The 19805-nt window shown below is 38.0% G+C and overlaps 3 protein-coding genes across 3 annotated transcripts; 1 reads left to right on the top strand and 2 right to left on the bottom strand.

Moving 5' to 3' along the window:
- Positions 1-661: 661 nt before the first annotated feature.
- Positions 662-3314, bottom strand: LOC106140797 (uncharacterized). The gene is made up of 4 exons (XM_013342433.2): positions 3046-3314; positions 2585-2768; positions 1836-2024; positions 662-827 (listed from the first exon to the last, which is right to left on the bottom strand). Exons 1-4 carry the CDS (start codon positions 3233-3235, stop codon positions 662-664), a joined length of 729 nt encoding a protein of 242 aa, XP_013197887.1. The 5' UTR covers positions 3236-3314.
- A 142-nt stretch (positions 3315-3456) lies between these two features.
- On the top strand, positions 3457-17898 carry LOC106141537 (uncharacterized). The gene is made up of 3 exons (XM_060952312.1): positions 3457-4905; positions 16363-16608; positions 17044-17898. The coding sequence occupies exons 1-3, from the start codon at positions 3645-3647 to the stop codon at positions 17667-17669; spliced, it is 2133 nt and encodes a 710-aa protein (XP_060808295.1). The 5' UTR covers positions 3457-3644; the 3' UTR covers positions 17670-17898.
- Positions 7645-10245, bottom strand: LOC106141063 (uncharacterized). Its single transcript, XM_060952364.1, has 2 exons — positions 10071-10245; positions 7645-9053 (listed from the first exon to the last, which is right to left on the bottom strand). Exons 1-2 carry the CDS (start codon positions 10243-10245, stop codon positions 7645-7647), a joined length of 1584 nt encoding a protein of 527 aa, XP_060808347.1.
- Positions 17899-19805: the final 1907 nt, after the last annotated feature.

Genomic DNA, 19805 nt, shown 5'->3' with positions numbered 1-19805 from the left:
ATATAGACGTGACCATATGTATGTATGTACAAGTCAATAGATGGCACTTTTGCAAATTAAAAATATAGAAACTCACTCTCCATTTGTCACGATCCCTGCACACTTCTTTCGCTTCATCCACATTCGTAACTCTCTTCATGCAAGCTCGTCAGTTTCGGGTACTCTTGACCAGACCTTTTGTTAGAACGTCTCCGATTTGATCAAGGTATGTTCGTCTAGGCCTTCCCACTCCAACAGCTTCCTTTGTACATTTGCTTAGTCGCGGCAAGTGGAAATATGTGGTCTCTACCTACCCCTCCGAGAAAGAGGCGTGATTTATATTTATGTACTAGCTGTGCAAGCAACTCCGTCCGCGTGGAATGGTTATTTTGGGCATCATTCAAGCCCTCAAGGATGAATAATTTTCCCCGTTTTTTTTCACATTTTCCATTATTTCTTCGCTCCTAATAGTTGCAGCGTGATGTAATACAGCCTAAAGCCTTCCTCAATAAATTGTCTATTCAACACAAAAATAATTTTTCAATTCGAACCAGTAGTTCCTGAGATTAGCGCGTTCAAACAAACAAACTCTTCAGCATTATTATATCAGTATAAATTTATGTACAAACTCACTCATAGATGGCGCTTATACAAATCACAGTTCAAATTAAAAAAAATACATTTATTCAATAAAATTAGCCACTGTGTTGACTTGTCTAGCTAATTTCAAGGCCGCGAGCCGCCCGTGCGGGTCGGCTAGCCAGTCATAGCCGCCGGCGCGCGCCGTCACCAGGCGGCCCAGCAGCCAACACATTATCTCCAGCCTCTCCACTATCGTGCTTAGTTTTCTGTATATAAAAAAAAACATACATACATACATATGGTCACGTCTATATCCCTTGCGGGGTAGACAGAGCCAACAGTCTTGAAAAAACTGAATGGCCACGTTCAGCTATTTGGCTTAAAGATGGAATTGAGATTCAAAAAGTGACAGGTTGCTAGACCATCGCCTAAAAAAGAATCCCAAGATTGCAAGCCTATCCCTTAGTCGCCTTTTACGACATCCATGGGAAAGAGACGGAGTGATCCTATTCTTTTTTGTATTTGTGCCGCTTTTTTGTGTTGGAACCACACGGCACTAATTTTAAAAAAGAATGACATAATTAGATATCTACTAAGTTATGTTAGGAAGATTGCAGAAAGTTTGCAAAATTTTCAATAACTCGGCATTTATATACACTTGCCCACCTTAAATCTATATAAATTTTAAGTTACTATCTCAAAAACTGCTAACCGATTTTGATGCCTCACGAATTTAAAAATTCTAGTTTAACCAAAAATGTGCCATGTGGTTCCGGCACAACTATAAAAAAAGAATAGGACCACTTCATCTCTTTACCGTGGATGTCGTAAACGGCGACTAGGGGATATGCTTATAAACTTGGGATTCTTCATTTAGGCGATGGGCTAGCAACCTGTTGAATCTCAATTCTATCATTAAGCCAAACAGCTGAACGCGGCCTTACAGTTTTTTGAAGACTGTTGGCTCTACCCCGAAAGGGATATGTGATCATATGTTATGTTTTATTTTAACTTATTATCTTAAACACTACTAACCGATTCTGATGCCGCACACAAACTTACAAATTCTAAAGTAAACAAAATACTCGTATATATATTTTTTAGTTATGAATGTGGATGAAGCGAAGGAAATATGCAGAGATCGTGGCAAGTGGAAAGAGGTAGTCTCTGTGTACCCCTCCAGGAAAGAAGCATGTATGTATATTTTTGCTCCAAATAGACTTGTCTCGCATTGCTCATATCTCACTCTCTCTTGCATCGTTAATTAGACCTACCTGTCCACTGGTGACGCCGCCTCTCCGTCTCCCTTGGCAGCCCCCCTGCGCTGCCTCATGTCTCCGAGCTCACTCTCCCACTGCTTCTGAACCACAGCCAGTCGGTCTTGTCGCTCCCTGAGTAGAGAGGACAGTTGACGGAGCCTGCACTCTTGGGTTTTGTAGTTGTCCATAGCTTCTATTATTCTTCTGTCAAAAGCACACAATCTTTACTAATATTATAAAGCTGAAAAGTTTGTTTGCTTGTCTGTTTGAACGCGCTAATCTCAGGAACTAATGGTTCGAATTGAAAACTTCTTCTTGTGTTGATTAGACCATTTATCGAGGTAGGTTTGTGGCTATATAACATCACGCTGCAACTTTTGGGAGCGGAGAAATAATGGAAAATGTGAAAAAAGCAGGGTAAATTATTCATTCTCGAGGGCTTCAATGATGCCCAAAATAACTATTCCACGTGGACGAAGTCGCGGGCACAGGTAGTAATATATATATTTAAAGATTTACTTGTAATATGTAAATGTACTTTTCATATCATAATTACCAGCAAACCCTTACATACATATCGCCAATCATCTCACATCTTCATCTTTACAGGGCTTGATAGTTTTGAAGTGCTGTCAGAAAAATAATACATACCTACATAAAATTACATCTCGTTCCCCAGGGTGTAGGCAGAGACTACATATTACAACTTGCTACAATCCCTGCATATCCCTGCATACTTCTTTCGTATTCACCAAAATACTCACTCTTTCCTGTCAACCAGTTCAGGGTCTAAGATCCTATCTTGTGTGGTTATTAAACTCCTAACCGCATGTGTTTGAGCCAAAAACTTTACTACTTGGCATTCCAACACTTGGGATACAGCTGTCTCTTCATAACTCGCTATTGTGGTGTCATTTGTTTTCTCTTGCTCCGCGATTTGAGGTGACGCTGGAACCAACAATGTTTAGATGATTGCCAAATAAAAAAATTAAACACAGCACCAGAGTAAGTTAAAGACTTGTGTTATCCTGGTGTTAATTCCGGTTACATCCTCATCTGACTGGAGCAAAGCCCAGTGGCAACTTTTACTTGACAAGAAAATTCATACTAATAAGGTTTTGGTTTGTTTGTAAGCCCTTCGCGCAATGTTTTGAAATCACGCATAAGTAAGTATATATAAGTGATAAATGAAAAAAAGTAAATGAAAACATTTAAAAACACTTACCAGCAATAGGTTTCGCTCGCAAAAGTCTCAGTTTAGATGTAAAAAGCGACAGATCTTGCAATTTCTTCGTAATTCCATCTTCGAAAGTTTCTCCGAGTTTTGCGGAATAAAGTTCATTGGAAACTTGACGCAAATCTGCTTCGAAATCATTGCATATATCCCTTAGATTTTTAAAACCTGACATTTTCATATGCTTAGTTTATTTTAGATTTTTCATAAAATAGGTACCTAGTTGAAATCAAAAATAACTCCCATTCTAATCAAATGAGTAAACAAGGACAAGGAATGACAGTGACAGATGGCAAATGCCATCCTGCCTAAATAGGCAGGAACACCAACATTATCCATTGATTGAGTCTATGGTTTTTCTACCACAGCACAGGGCTACTGTTGGATGCAACACAAGTTGGAAACACTCTTGTGAAACGTCATTCGTCACGTAACTTTGGTTGGCAATCAAAAAATCAATCAGCTGTTGTTGTTATTGTTTATAATTACTGCGCAAAAACCAAAAAAACAGGATGAATAAGGACAAAACTATTTAGAAACCTATAAATGACATGGTATTTTCCCTACAGTATCTGAATTAAGCATCAATAATGTCAGCGGACGACGAGAAAGTGTGCCAACTGTGTTACTTACCGACCGAGTTGCTTTTATATATTTTTACCTTCCTACCTGCCAAAGATTTAATCAAATGTCGTCAAGTATGCTCCAGATGGAAGCTGATAGTCGATAGACTGACGAGAAGTGACAGTTTATGGAGAAAATACTGCAAAAATGACTTTAAGAACGTATACAAAACCGCTAGATACAAATCCAAACCAGGCTTACTCTGGTTCAACGTATATCGTTCCCTCTCGCTCTGGCCGAGGCTCTCGCTCGCCCACGAGCTAAGTGATGAGTTCGCTTCAGCATCTAACATAAATGATGAGATTCGCAACTTCAGGATACTAAGGAATGGCGTTATCGGTGTCCATAAACGCGGTTCGATCGTATATTACGACGTTGAAACCCTGAGGCAGTCTAAAAGAGGATCTATAACTGGGGACTACGCAACATACGCTGAAAATGATCATGTTATCGCTATAAAGAGCTATCACCTCAATTTATACATTGTACGCAAAGAACTATTGAACCCAAGGTCTGAAACAAATGTAACTTATGATAATGTGAAATCCTTCATACTAATTGACCAAGAAATCTACTATGTAACACTGGACGACGAAATTTACGTGTGCAACCTCGAAGACTTGACACGTAAGTTTATAAAACGCACTCAAGATGGAGTTATGTCCCTCGGGTTCACGGACCGACTTCACATATTGACGTTCCAACGTGATATTTATACTGTAGTAAACAACGACTTGGTATTTAACTGCACTCTTGGTCCATCATCAAACTTACTGCATCAGCTTCAGGAATATCATTTCTTGGAGCAATTGGACTGGCGTGTCTACTTCCAATGGATGTACGCATTAAACCACACAGTACCACAAGGGCCGTTGCGAGACATAGTAACGGTGCGCTCCTACGGAGACATCTTCTTCGTCGGATCAAATTGGGGAGTGCTAAGAATCTACCACGCTCCTTATTCCTCCGGAGAATTTGACTTATTCAATTCAGAACCTGTGAAACAGTACAACTTCATGGAAAGACGTGATTGTCCGGTCTTATCGATGTGTCCGATACTTCAAATTGATGTTTTGGAAGTAGAAGACGGACACACAGTAATGGTAGCCATGCCAAAGAAGATTGCGGTGTTGAATTTCGCTCACAGCTTCAAAAGAACAGCGTCTGTGGCTATGCTGCCGTACGATGACGTTCAGAAAGTAAAGTTCTTGAAAATAGATGAAGCTTGTAAGTAGAATGGCCGCTTAATGTTGAAATTATTCAATTATTATCTGTACTTGCCAACATAATATTGATTTTATACTTAATTTTAGGGAATTCAGTTATGGACCCTACATTTTTTTGTGCTTGAAATGCCCAGACTTAAGTCTTAGGCTGGGAAATTATCTGGATTTCCACTTTATTATTTTCAACTGCCATTTGATGTTATCATGCCACCAAATTTTCTAACAGTAGTCTAGCTTTAGTGTGGTGCCCATCCTTAATTAACCTGTTTACCGACGACTTCATCAGTCAGTTTATACTTTAATAAAATTATAATACAGTCAATACATACATACATATAATCACGCCTATATCCCTTTCGGGGTAGAACAAGTCTTGACCTAGAGGCCATGTTCAGCTATTTGGCTTTAAGATAGAATTGAGATTCAAATAGTGACAGGTTGCTAGCCCATCGCCTAAAAGAAGAATCTAAAGTTTATATACCTATCCCTTAGTCGCCCTTTACGACCTCCATGGGTTAGAGATGGAGTGGTCCTACTCTTTTTTCAATTATTTCATTAATAGGTTATTAGGTTTTATAAAATCATATTGTACTTGTTGGGTAACTATGATGATCTATGCTATGCTTTATATTATTCAATGTTTTTCTTTTGTGTCAATCGTGTGACTTTGAAATTTGATAATTGTATCATTAAATTTATTTAGGTGTAGAAGTATGAAATACTGAATCTTATAGCAATGCCAGATTGGAAACAAGCTTCTTGCACTTAATTCAACATGTTACTAAATACATACATAAATATAATCACGTCTATATCCCTTCCAGAGTAGACACGTTCAGCTGTTGGAAATGGAATTGTGATTCAAATAGAGACACGTAGCTAGCCCATCGCCGTTCGCTAAGAATCCCAAGTTTTGAAGCATATCCCTTAGTCGCCTTTTACGACATCCATGGGAAAGAGATGAAGTGGTCCTATACTTTTATGTATTAATGATTTGAAATATTACTAAAGACTATCTCTTATTCGCCTTCTACGACATTCATGGGAAAGAGATGGAGTGGTCCCATTCTTTTATCTGTTAGTAAATTTAGTAATTATTAGTAAAATATTACTAAACTTAGTACTATTTTCAAAATTCTAATCTGGCATAGTCGATAATATCTAGATTTTAATAACGCTTGTGATATTAAGTTTTAGTTCAAAAGTTAAACTTGTTTTACAACCAATGATAAAACATTTATTTGTTAGTTAAATAACTAATCCCTTGCACCATTACTTGGTTGTTGGGAGTTAAGACGCAAGACGCATTTTTTATCGCGCGAATAACTATCACTGTCATAATACAAAGCAAATCAGCGATAGTTATTCGCACGATAAAACCTCGATACCCGTACCTCAGCAACCAATTGCAATTGCAGGGGAACACATAAATGTCTAGTGCAATACAGATTTATCATTGGTTATTATTTATTTTGTAGCTTTTAATATATAGGTTAGGTAAACGTGTACCAGTGGTCTATAGACAACTGTTCACAATGGCGCCATCTGCGTAATTTTGTTCAACTTAAACTTCGAACGCCGCAAAAATTTTTGCCTTACACGGTAGGGTTGAATTATCGATTTAAATTTAGATCGATTCTTGGACGCCATTAGTTGTCGCTGGCGATTCAGGGAAGTTTTAACAGGCACTAAAAGGTGAAACGGTTAAGTACGGAAAGTGAACATTTTAATTTCACTTTTGAATTCCATAATATATAGGTACAATTTGTAATGAAAAGCCAGTGTGATCCGCGAACGTCATGTTAAAAAATTAGGTATTTCTTTTTTTTTACTTATCATCTAGGAACTAAGTAGGTATATGATCTTTACGAATCAGACAGATTATATCTTAACAAAAGGTGAGACGGCCCGTTAATTTATTAAAATACAAAAAGTAGTTACCTACATAGCTCCGCAAAATGCTTCCAAATTTTTATGTTTTGCTCAAATTGGAATTAAAAATGTCGCTTTTCATCTTATCCGGCTCAAAAGCTCATCTTTACATAAGTAGCTATATTAAGTATTAGTAGCTATATTTATTTTCGTACGGGTAAAGTAAATAAATAAAATTTAAAAATAATATTTTTTTTTATAAAGAATAGTAGAAATTGTGAGTTTCATATTGAAATTGACTGACCAAATTTATTCACTTTAGCCGTTATACAAATTGTGAAGTCTCGCTATCAATTTTGTTGCTAAATCAATTATACTTTATATGCAATAAATAATTTTCCTTACAAAAAGTCTTTTAATGTCTGCCTATTTAAGACTAAGTAGTCGGGAAGCTTAATTTTTTTACAACGTTACCGTCAACAGCTCATCAACCTACTTAAATTCAATGCAAATCTAAACTTCCACCCAAAGGTAGACTGGAAGAGATTGCATTAGTGAAAGTCCGCCTTTGTACCATCTCTGTCTGTTTCGTGCTGTTTTGTATGTTTTACTCTTATGGTGCAATAAAGAGTTTTATCTATCTATCTATCTATCAAATTTGCTTCTATTACCGTATCATAGAGTTTTATTCCATGCAATTTGATTTCCTGTTATCTGTACTGAATGCAATATAACTTAAATTCAAAACGGTGACTGAACTAAGTTGCTTAACAATATAAGTAACATTGTGGAAGAAGAGCTCAAACAAAAAATAAATGAAACCGCTTGACAAAAAGTGATTTTTTTAATTTTTCAATTTTTTTCCGCCTCAGCCCGTCCTGTCTTGATCATTTACATCAAACGATTCTTTCCCATTGACATAACTGTTAAAATCGTCGAAATCAAACTCGTCATCGGAAGTAAACTGTTGTTGCGTTTCGTTGCCAGCGCTGTAAGCGGGATTATTATCATTTTCGTAGTCAAATCCATACACTTCCAATGTACGATAGGAATCCTTTTCGGCTACTTTCAACGCATCAGTTTTGAGAAGAGATTTAGACGTCCTCATGTTATCATACGGATTGTTCTCATATTCGTGATCGTATTTCGCATTCCTCTTAGGTTTTCTCGTTGATATCACCTTGGGTCTTCTGAAAACGCATTCCTTCGTCTGCGGCTCGTCAAAGCGGACTCTTTCACATTTCCGTTTGTTCTTTGCAATAACTCTCAACGCTTGGTATAACGTTTGTGGCTCCTCATATTCGCTGTAGCTTAACTTGAGCTGCTCTTTAAATAGATTTAATAGCGTCTTCTTTTTATCCTTCTTCGATAATCGCTTCTTTGGTAAACGCATCGGCTCTAAATTTGCGTCGAAAGACTTCTTCTGTTTCATGTTGTAGATAAAAGACTGCGTTTTCATCCTCCGTTTCGGGCGTGTCGGCTGACGTGGTTCTTCAATGATCTCTCTGGTATTTTTACGCACCTCTGGTACTGCATTTAGACCAAACACATCTGTATCTTTGACGCTGTAGTAATGCGATTGCTTTTGAGTTTCATCGTCATGAAACGTGTTTCTCGTTTCTAATTTTTTGACGACAGACTCGTCAATTTCGAAGGCCACTTTAGAACTGAAAGTGCTTTCTAAATTAGGCGCTTTATCGTATTCAGCTTTCACGTTATAAACACTGAACGTAGTTTCCAAAAGGTCAACGAAGAATTTGTACAGTTGTTCATCATTTTCTCCCGTTTCTTTGGCTTTGTTGATTTTTTCGACTTGAGTCACCGGATCTTGCATTCCTGGGTCCTTCTTCTCTTGCAGACCTTCCAGCACCTGTTTCATGACTCCTTTAGCTTCACTTGACATTACTGACACCATGTCACTTTTCATCGCATTGCTTCTGACACTCTTAGTGGAATGATCGCGGTTCTTGAAAGAATCCGTGTCGGAGTAGTTGGTGGTATTGTGGATATTCTTATATTGCAACACGAGCGATTTCCGGTCGTGATTTTGAATCATTTCATCATTGAGTACTTTTGATGTGTATTTTCTTTTGTTGTCTATTTTAGGATTTTTGGAATCCGTCTTTTTTGATTTCGCCTTCTTAGTGGAAGCTGTTCCAGGTTCAGGAAACTGCGTGGCGGCAGTAGATTTAGAGAGTATAGTCAGGACTGAAGCTAAGAATCTCTTCTGGTTTGGTTTAGGACGACGCGGAGCTTTTAGTGCGGTCGGCAAATTTTCTGGAATTAATGAGGGAAATTATCCAAATTTAAAGATCCGCTAAGGTTGCTTGCAAGGAAGACTACAAAATAAATAAATATAAATATATATACGGGACAAATTACACAGATTGAGTTAGCCTCAAAGTACTCGTAAGTTCAAAACTTGTGTTACGAGATACTAACTCAACGATACTATATTTTATAAATTAATACTTATATAAGTAGATAAACTTCAACAATCTGAAAAAGTTCGTTTCTCATCATGCCCTGGCCAGAATTCGAATCCGGGACCTCCAAGTATCACAGACAAGCGTACTACCGCTGCGCCACGGAGGGCGTCAAAAGACGTTGTAGATTTACTTTTAAAATTACTAAGATGCATCGAGGTAACGCAGGAATTGTAAAATAATGTATTCCTTGTAAGTACTAAGAATGTACTTTCAATAAAATTGTCTTTCCTTTACGAGTATTCTTTAAAACTTTATTAAATGGAACTTTATCTTCGACGCTGTTTACAGGTGCGGTGGGTTATTCACGACCGTCGTCGAGACAATAAATTTTATCGCTCCTTCTATATTTTTAGTTTACATCAGGTTTACAGAGAGACCGGAAAGATAATATACATACATAAAATCACGCCTCTTTCCCGGAGGGGAAGGCAGAGACTACACCTTTCCACTTAATGATCCCTACATACTTCTTTTGCTTCATCAACGCATACAAGAGACTAATATAAGTCTCTTAATTTCAGGCGGCCTCTGTGGCGCAGCGGTAGTGCGTTTGTCTGTGACACCGGGGGTCCCGGGTTCGAATCCCGGCCAGAGCATGATGAGAAACGAACTTTCTCTGATTGGCCTGGGTCTTGGATGTTTATCTATATAAGTATTTATTATGAAATACAGTCTCGTTGAGTTAGTATCTCGTAACACAAGTTTCAAACTAACTTCGAGGCTAACTCAATCTGTGTAATTTGTCCCGTATGTATTTATATTTATTCATACAACCTCGTCGGTTTCAGATACATGCTAAAGGTACCTGCGTCATGAATGCTAATGTTAGTAGCCTTCTTCTCCACGTACACTCCTCGCTTCTTCACCACGTTCCGTTGGAATTCAGCGTTGCTTCTGCTCTTTTTGTTGCTTCGGTTGTCCGATTTAGAAGTGATGGCGCTGTTGGAAGACTTTGACTTGACCACGTTGGCTTTCTCCATTGTGTTGCTTGATCCGGGTCACAAAACTTTTTAACAAAAAAACGGATGAAGATATTAATATGGTTTCGCATAAGTCTTAAAATACTACACTGGGAATGTGTTATGATTTTATACATAATGTATGCACTAAGTATTCTTTTTTCTAATAGGTAGTGCCGTGAGGTACTGGCACCATTAGAAAAATGAATAGGACCACCATCCATCTCTTTTCCATGGATGTCATAAAATAGCAACCTGTTGTGGCGAAAGCTCCGCGCCAGTCACAAAAATAAAAAATAAAATCACGCGACGCTATCAGTAAAAAACAGCGAAAAAACTAAATCGCGCAAGCAAAGATTTCACGGATTGGAGCATATATACAGCCTCCGACACAACATCGTCTGTCGCGCGGTTCCCCAGGTATAACACCTAGCCTGGCGGAAGATCTTCCCTTTGGTGGCGGTCGAGCCGAATCATCGCTCCCGCCAAACTGTCATCAGATTTTCCATCCATCGTTAAGCCATGCAGCTGAACGTAACCTTTCAGTTTTTTTGAGGCTTTGTCTTTTTCGTAAGGGATAAAGTCGTGATAATAAGGTAAATACTAAGTATGATTATTACCTACCACGAAATGTAACACCCCAAAGGATGATCTTTTTGGCAAACTGAAACTTATCAAAACTGAGGCATTTTTGTTATTTTAGTGAAAATCGTAAGGTATTTTGTGAACAAAAAACATTTCGAACGGACACGATTACATAATGCGATGTAGGTATGACGGCTATGTCAGCGTCTGAAATGATGCATTTGTTTTTAAATTTTGACTTGAGTTTTTGACCATAGAGGTAAAATTACTCTCATAGGTAGATCTTCTCGCCAAGGGGGAACAGGGACGAACTGCCACCGCCTCCTACCCCTAGAGATTAAATCCTAAAAATATTGCCAAATGTAGGTACCTAACTAACCCTAGTACTTAGTACTAACCGAAGTCTTAGATTAGGATTGATCACTCCCTTACGTCGAAGTTCTACATACATAAAATCACGCCTCATTCCCGGAGGGGTAGGCAGAGACTACATCTTTCCACGATCAAAGGCAAAGGGCAAAATCCTGGCAAAGGGTCAGGTCCAGAATACCCAAAACCGCCGAGCTAGCATGAAGAGTTATGAATGTGGATGAAGCGAAGGAAGTATGCAGAGATCGAAGTTCTAATAAATTCAATATTCTGCTACTGTAATATACATTTATTTGTAAACCTGCTTTTAATTTAATTAGGTGCTTTAATGTAATGTTTTTTAAAGTATATCTTTATGGCGCAGCGTAGATTGAATCCCGGCCAGGGCATGATGAGAAACAAGTTTCTCAGATTGGACTGGGTCTTAGATGTTAATCTATTGTATTTATAATATAATATAAGTATTATAGTTGAGTTAGTATCTCGTAACACAAGTCACGAACTTACTTCGAGGCTAACTCAAAAAGTAGTTAAGTACTTATATGTAATTTGTCTCGTATATATTTATACATATCATATGAAAAACATTTGAATTTGAAGATTTAGAGGAAATGAGCGATATTGAAGATGGATGGAAGGAATTTAAAAAAAGAATTGTGAAAGTAGCTGTTGAAGTGTGTGGTGTAAGTAGAAGAAGGAAAGGAAAAAATCACAAAAATGCGTGGATGAGTAAAGATGTACAAGAACTTGTGCGATTAAAGAAGAAAGCATGGCTGGATTTGTTAGCAGCAAAAGCTAACTTAAGAATGCAAGAGGTTATAGATGAAGATGTGAATGAAGCACGTAAGGAATATAAGAAAATGAAAGATTTGGTTAAGAAAGCTGTGATTAGAAAGAAAGAAGAGTATAAAGAGGATTTTGATAAAAGGCTATCAGAAGACTTTCAGTCAAATCTGAAAGTATTCTGGAAATCCGTAAGGTCAGCCCGAGGAAATACTATAACCAGAGAGCTGACTAGGATCAGATGCCAGGATGGTAGCGTTGTGAAAGGAGAAGAATGTGTACTAAAGATATGGAAGGACTATTTTGAAAGTTTATTTGAAAAAAAGGAAGGAAATAAGAAAGATTTCTGCTATAGCGAAGAAAAAGAGAATGAGATGGAAGGCGAAATTAAAATGTTCGAAATTGTGGAAGCACTTAAGAGTATGAAAGCGGGAAAGGCTGCTGGGTGTGATAGAGTGTCGGTCGAGATGCTTAAAGCAGGAAAAGGCGTAGTAGCTAGTAGTGTCCGACCGAAGCTTCGGCTTCGGCTTCGGCTTCGGCCACCTTCGGCCAAAAAATCCACCTTCGGCGAAACATTCGGCTTCGGCCCAAAATCCGGCCGAAGCCGAAGGTTTCGCCGAAGGTCCGAGCGACCGTCGAGATTGAACGAACTGTATGAGGCGTGAAAGTCATGAGGCGGCGGGGAGTCACTGTCAAAATATCACATTGCTGATTGCATGCATCAAAACAAGTCCGTACGTGTATTTAAACGAGTGTTTTTGTAAGAAATCAAATCATTATTTTTTACCAGTAGGTAAATCACAAACTTTTATCTATATCTATACATATAATAAAACAGTAAAAATATTTTGTCTGTACATTTAGTATTTTCGACTGAAATGGATAGAGGGACACTTAGAATGAATAATAGAAAGCAAAAATTTTATTTTTATTTTTTGTGTCTGTCTGTATGTATGATCACGATTATCTCCGAAAGTACTAAACCGATTTACTTCAAACTTTCACCAATTGCTTTGTTTTAACTCAGAATAACATTTTAAGTCATCAAAATCGGTTCACAAAAAAAAAAGTTATCGACATTTGAATGAACTCAAGGCATCAGTATGCCTGCAAATAAGTTACGAAATTAAAAATTCAAAGTCATTTATCATTATACGACGGCATTATATGTACCTATAACATATAAATATAAGTGAAAGGCGACTAAGGGATGGGCTAACAAACTTGGGATTCTTTTTTAGGCGATGGGCGAGCAACCTATCACTTTTTGAATCTCAATTCTATCATTAAGTCAAATAGCTGAACGTGGCCATTCAGTCTTTTCAAGTCTGTTGGCTCTGTCTACCCCGCAAGGGATAAAGACGTGACCATATGTATGTAGTCTACTTTAATTTCGACACCAACGCAACGGCTTCGATGGTCCAGTGGTTAGCCCGTGAGACTGTGAAGTTGGCGGTCCAAGTTCGAATCCCAACAATTACAAGATATTTTTTATTATTAAAAATATATTTTTTTTGTATTGTTTGAGTATTTTATGTAAAAAAATTGAAAATCAAAATACTACATATAATAATAAAACGGTAAAAATATTTTTTCTGTACATTTAATATTTTGACTGAAACGGAGAGAGAATTTTTTTTTTTACATTTTTTGTCTGTCTGTATCTGACTTTATGATTAAAATTCAACTCGAAATTTACGCGGACGAAGTCGCGGGCAACAGCTAGTTTATCTCTAAACCAACTACCTCTATGATATATCATCAACTTGTATATGAGACAGTCAATATATAAACCTTCAATATTGAGGTTTTGAAATGATTTTAATATTAATTGTAGCTTGTAGACAATATTGAACAAAATTAATTACTGAGTGCTGAGAGAATATAAACCTTCGGCTTCGGCTTCGGCTTCGGCCGAAGGTTGTGGCGATAGCCGATTAATCGGCTTCGGCTTCGGCTTCGGCCAAAAGCAGACCTTCGGTCGGACACTAGTAGCTAGTCAGTTGTACTGCCTTTTCAATTTGTGTTGGAGAAGCGGCCGAGTACCAAAAGATTGGTGTAAGGCTGTTATCGTGCCACTTTACAAAGGAAAAGGGTCACAGCTGGACTGCAAAAATTATCGTGGTATAAGCCTGCTTAGCGTCGTCGGCAAATTGTATGCTAAGGTATTGATTAATAGAGTCAGGAATGAAACTGATGACAAAATATGGGATGCTCAAGCGGGATTTCGAAAGGGAATGGGATGTACTGATCAGGTCTTTTCCTTGCGGTGCATAGCCGAAAAGTTTTTGGCCAAGAGTCAAAAAGTCTATTGCACATTCGTAGATCTGGAAAAGGCCTATGACAGAGTTGAGAGGAATGAATTGTGGTCAGCACTTTCTATGCATGGGGTGAGCAGTCTCTTAATACGAGCACTGAAATCCTTATATGAGGATTCGAGTGCTTGTGTCAGGATAAACGGAGCGCACACTGAGTGGTTTAAGATTGAGAAAGGCGTTAGGCAAGGATGTGTTGCGTCACCGTGGCTGTTCAACCTATTTATGGATAGCTGTTTGACAGATTTGAAAGAGTCTAAAAGTGGATTAAGGATGAATGAGTTACTCGTCAAATGTCTGCTCTATGCCGACGATCAGGTTATACTGGCGTCATCAGCGGAGGAGTTACAGGAGATGGTAAACTGTATGCATGAAGCTTTAAAAGAGAAAGGAATGAAAGTGAACGTAAGTAAAACTAAAACACTGGTTTTTGAAATGGAGAAAGAAATGACAGCATGTAATATTTTGATTGGAGGAGAAAAAGTGGAGCAAGTGAAAGAGTTTGTATATCTAGGATCAAAGTTTACATCAGATGGCAAGTATGATAGTGATATTGAAAGGAGAGTGAACGCGGGGAACATGGTGAATGGAGCTTTGCATGCCTTTATGAGCAGTCAGAAACTATCCAAAAAGGCTCGACTGGCTGTGCACAGGGGCGTGTTGGTCCCGACATTAATGTATGGGAGTGAAAGTTGGGTATGGCAAAAGAAGCATGAAAGCAGAATAAATGCAGTGGAAATGAGAGCGTTAAGGAGTATGATGGGTGTGAAATTGAGTGACAGGATAAGGAACAGCGTGATAAGGGAATGTTGTGATGTGAAAGAAGATGTAGTTACAGGAATAGAAAAGGGTATGTTAAGATGGTTCGGTCATGTGGAGAGGATGAATGAAAGCAGGTTGACTAAGCAGATATACAAGGAGAGTGTGGAGGGAAAGGTCGGAGTGGGAAGACCTAGACGAACGTATCTTGATCAAATTAAGGATGTCCTGGTAAAGGGTCAGGTCAAAAGTACCCGAAACCGCCGAGCTTGTATGAAGAGAGTTATGAATGTGGACGAAGCGAAAGAAGTATGCAGAGATCGTGGCAAGTGGAAAGAGGTAGTCTCTGCCTACCCCTCCGGGAAAGAGGCGTGATTTTATGTATGTATGTATGTATGAAAAACAAAACAAGTTGGCTTTGCTTGTTGTCACGTATCTACGAACGTCAATCAAATAAAACATCAAAAGTATTGGGAATTGTTAAAATTTTTGTAATTTCTCACTTGGAAATGGAAAAAATCAGGAAACAGGATTCCGACAAGAAATCTAAAGTGTTCAGAGACACAGGAGATGTTCGCAAAGTTGACAAATCCGTTGCAAGTGTTAACAGTCAGTTTAGTAAAATAAGCAAGGAATGCGGACGTGGTGAGTTGCTCGCTGGATCTTACTGTAGCGGGAGAGATAGTTCGGACTCATAATCATATTTAGTACTTACCATATAATCACGACTTTCTCCCTTACGGTAAAAAGACAAAGCCTCAAAAAGAAAACTGAAAGGTTCAGCTGCATGGCTTTACGATGGATGGAAATTATGATGACAGTTTGGCGGGAGCGATGATTCGGCTTGACCGCCACAAAGGGAAGACCTTCCGTCAGGCTAGGTGTTATGCCTGGGGAACCGCGCGACAGACGATGTTGTGTCGGAGGTTGTATATATGCTCCAAGCCGTGAAATCTTTGTTGCGCGTTTTAGACTTTTCGCTGTTTTTGACTGATAGCGTTGCGTGATTTTGTTTTTATGACTTGTGGCGTAGATCCCGCCACAATTCTAACAAGCTTCTGTCCGCGACCCAATTCGCGGGGTTTCATTTTCGTTAAAAAAAAATATGCCTAGTTATGTTCTTCCTCAAGGTCAACTCTATCTCTGTACTAAACTTCATCAGTGGATTTAGTGGTTACCGAAAGATATCCCTTGCGATTGGCCGCATTATGTCCAATCGCGAACTGGACCAATTGCGAACTGGACAGAATTGAACATAATGCGCCCAACCGATCTCTTGCGGGGTAGACAATGCCAACAACGTAATTATATGTATGTATATTTCAAGGTGACTCTGTGGCAAAGATTGGAGTTGAAAAGGTGAAATGTGTTGAGAAAAAATTAGTCGATGTGTTACCGAGGAATATTGAAAGAACACAATCACAATTGAAAGAGAACGGACCATCAAATCAACTGACCAAAATGGAAAAAATAAAGAAAATCAAAGAGAGTTACACGTTCAGAAATAAGTATTCACGAAACGGAGATTGGGTGAAAAATAATGCCGAGAAATGCGATAGTGATGCTAAGAATGGTAAGTGTACCGTGTGGTTCCTGGATATTTGGAATAGAACCGCTTTATCTCTTTCACGTCGTCACAGATGTCGTTAAAGGGCTACTAAGAGACAGACAAAGACAGACAAATTTGGGGTTCTTTTTTCACGCGAACTAGCAACCTGTCACAAAGTATTAGAATCTCAATTTTATCATTAGCTATACAGCGAACCGTGCCCTTTCAGTCTTTGTGAGACTGTTTTAGCTCTGTCTGCCCCGCAAGGGATAAAGACGTGATTAGGTATATGTATGTAAGTGTACTCAAATATAGAAATCAGAATAATTACTATCAGCGTAATTATAGTACCTACCTACTTTTTACTCATTTTTGAATAATAATATATTCTACGCGTGCACTAAATAACCTCATGGAATCTTATTGATTTACCTTTCAATTCAAATTATAATTTCCCAGATCGCACCTCAAAAAAGTCAAACGAAGAAACAAGGCCGCCGGCAAACGAACGTTCCCTCGCAACAGCGCCATCTACCGACAACAGCGTGAAAACCGAACGACGCAGGATAACCTCAAAAACCACGATCGCCCAGCAAGTAATACGGCGTCCCATCATCAAAACGGTCACGTCGAAAAACGAAAAAGTGTACAAAGCGGTGAATTTCGTCGAGCGAAAAGCGAAACCTACCCAACTACAGATAAATATACCTACAGACTTTAAGCCGAAAGATAATAAAGTGAAAACTGTCACGAGCAAAATTAGTGTGAAGGAGAAGAGGAAAAAAATTAAGAGGATTGTTAAGCCGGCCGCAGTTTCGCCAGATGTCACGGTGAAAATAAGGTCCCCGCCGACTGAAGTAGCGAAATGGTCCAATGTAGATAGTCATAGAAAATTGTACTACGAGGCGTGGGTGGACACTACGCTGACGGCCATATCCAAGAAGGCGAACAACAAGTTTGATAAGAAAAAACTTATGCAAACATTTCAAAAAGCGCTGGCTGAGAGATCGGTTTCTCCTGATGTAGACTATTCGGTATTGTTGGACGAGAAATATACGGGAAAAATAAGAGTAAATAAAAGGTAGTTTTGGTGTAAGTTTCGCTTGTGTAGTGTTGGGCGAGGCTTGGAAATTTTTAAGAAAATCTTTATTAAAAAAGTTGTGACATTGTAATACCTAGGACGTGAACAGAAATCCAAATGTATTTTTAGTCCATCAAGTTTTTAGATGGCGCGTAGTGTTGTCGCCTTGCTAAGATGTGTTTGTCTTTTTGGTCGTTCAAATTCAAGCGAATCTATATTTAAAAGGGTTAAAAATAAAGTTATAAATGAAACAATGAATTGAAAAAAAAAAGTTCTTTTTTATTGTGATTATCGTATAAAAATCATCCTTAAATTTTAAGTCAATACATCGCTATGTTGTGATAAAAAAAAAACTTACAACTAAAAAAAGCGACGCGAGACTATGAGCTATAAACTAATTTCGTCTCTTTGGCAAATGGAATGAAAATTCGTCATTATCGCAAAAAGTAACATTCTCAAATCCATAGACGTAGAAAAAAAGGCAGACGTAGTTTTACTATACGACAAAATTAAGCACCAATAGTATGCCAGTCCACTATTACTAGCCCCGCCTCACGCACACAGTCACCAATAGTGTGACAGTCAGCCGCCATTACGTCATAGATTATCTCACGAAATGGCGAGTTTTGTCACTCACACATGCGTACAACGCCGCCATTACGATGCTTCACTTTTTTTTTAAGACACTGTCCGCCTTTTTATCCGTCTATGCTCAAATCAGTAATTTTTACAACTGGCCATCCTTCTATTTTTAAATTGTATGACAAATTTTTGACCATTTGGAACTCTTATGAACTTGAACGCTATGAACAAATCCATATCGGTTCCTATATAGTTTTACAGGACGTCTGGTAAATCTAAATAAAAAAATATTCTTTTTCCAATTATTTGGAACGAAACTCAGCTAGGAACCGAGTTGTCTCTTTCAATATGCGACGTGATTTACCAGTGACCCTGTATGTGTGGCACTTCGCAACAGGTAACATTTTGAAACTGTATGTTCAGAAATCCTGATGCGGATAAATAATAAACATAGAGAGAAAAAAGAACTTAGATTACTTTTGGAAAGGGAACAAAACTTTATAGAATTTCAATCTTTACTTGATCGTAACACCAAATTAAAATCAAGTTTAACAGAAAGTAGATTACATTGTGATAACTTAGTTGAGCAGTTAAACCAGCTTAAGTTAGAGTTAGGATGTTTCCAACAATGTAGTGATACCTATGAAGATGTCCTTAGTAATAATATTAAATTAGATAAGAAGCTAGGAGAGGTACGGAGACGAATAGAGCATAATGAACGATCACGGCAGTCCTTACAGGTCAATAATATGTATGACCAGATAATTACAGTTAGGTACATCCGCTCCTCTCTCAGACTTTCAGTAACTCAATGATTGATCTCAAAAGTTAGACCACACTATGTGAAATTAAAAAACTACAGATATGTTTAGTCACAATAAATGCAGGAAACTGAGAAAATTAAATAATTGAAAAAAATAACTATTTTAAATGTACAATACATTCATAAGGTTTCTCACCAGTACGATTATAAATGTGCTTACATTACATTTATAAGGTTTCTCACCAGTGCGATTATAAATGTGCTTACATTACATTTATAGGGTTTCTCACTAGTACGATTATAAAAACTCCCATTAGTTATGTGAAAAATACTGACTCTTGAAAAAACTGATAGGCAATGTTCAGCTGTTTGGCTTTTCAATATTGTTGGCATTGGTATGTAAAAAAACCGAAATAATCTGGATGATATAATGTTGATAAGTTACACAACGTCCTTATACGACGTACGGTGGATCATCGATATGTATACTTACAGATATAATAAGAAAATTGTATCTATCTAGAAAATTTATATTGGAAAATTCACCGGAGGAACAACTGTGCGGCACATCTTTGAAACTACAAAATGGAAGATATTTGACAAACAGTCAATAAAATATTTATGTTCATTCTGGGACTGGGAAAAACGTCATATGGCCAATATCTACTTTGGCTAAAAGATAAGGGGAAACGTGGAAAAAAATAGAAATACTTTTTTCTTTGTATTTAAGGACTTAATGACTCAAATCTCAGGACTGACACACATTACATTCATAAGGTTTCTCGTCGAAAAGAC

The sequence above is a fragment of the Amyelois transitella genome, chromosome 28 (genome assembly GCF_032362555.1).
Source record: "Amyelois transitella isolate CPQ chromosome 28, ilAmyTran1.1, whole genome shotgun sequence".
In the NCBI taxonomy this organism is placed as follows: domain Eukaryota; kingdom Metazoa; phylum Arthropoda; class Insecta; order Lepidoptera; family Pyralidae; genus Amyelois; species Amyelois transitella.
This window is presented reverse-complemented; position numbering and strand designations above follow the sequence as displayed.

Excerpts from the sequence above, each read along its gene's own strand:
- LOC106141063 (XM_060952364.1), bottom strand. The coding sequence starts at position 10,245 with ATGGAGAAAGCCAACGTGGTCAAGTCAAAGTCTTCCAACAGCGCCATC. Across the intron at positions 9,054-10,070 it reads CATTAGCATTCATGACGCAG|AAAATTTGCCGACCGCACTA; the intron begins GTACCTTTAGCA and ends CATTAATTCCAG.
- LOC106140797 (XM_013342433.2), bottom strand. The coding sequence starts at position 3,235 with ATGAAAATGTCAGGTTTTAAAAATCTAAGGGATATATGCAATGATTTC. Across the intron at positions 2,025-2,584 it reads GAACTGGTTGACAGGAAAGA|AAGAATAATAGAAGCTATGG; the intron begins GTGAGTATTTTG and ends TGCTTTTGACAG. Across the intron at positions 828-1,835 it reads GCGGCGTCACCAGTGGACAG|AAAACTAAGCACGATAGTGG; the intron begins GTAGGTCTAATT and ends TTTTATATACAG.
- LOC106141537 (XM_060952312.1), top strand. The coding sequence starts at position 3,645 with ATGTCAGCGGACGACGAGAAAGTGTGCCAACTGTGTTACTTACCGACC. Across the intron at positions 4,906-16,362 it reads CTTGAAAATAGATGAAGCTT|GTGACTCTGTGGCAAAGATT; the intron begins GTAAGTAGAATG and ends GTATATTTCAAG. Across the intron at positions 16,609-17,043 it reads CGATAGTGATGCTAAGAATG|ATCGCACCTCAAAAAAGTCA; the intron begins GTAAGTGTACCG and ends ATAATTTCCCAG.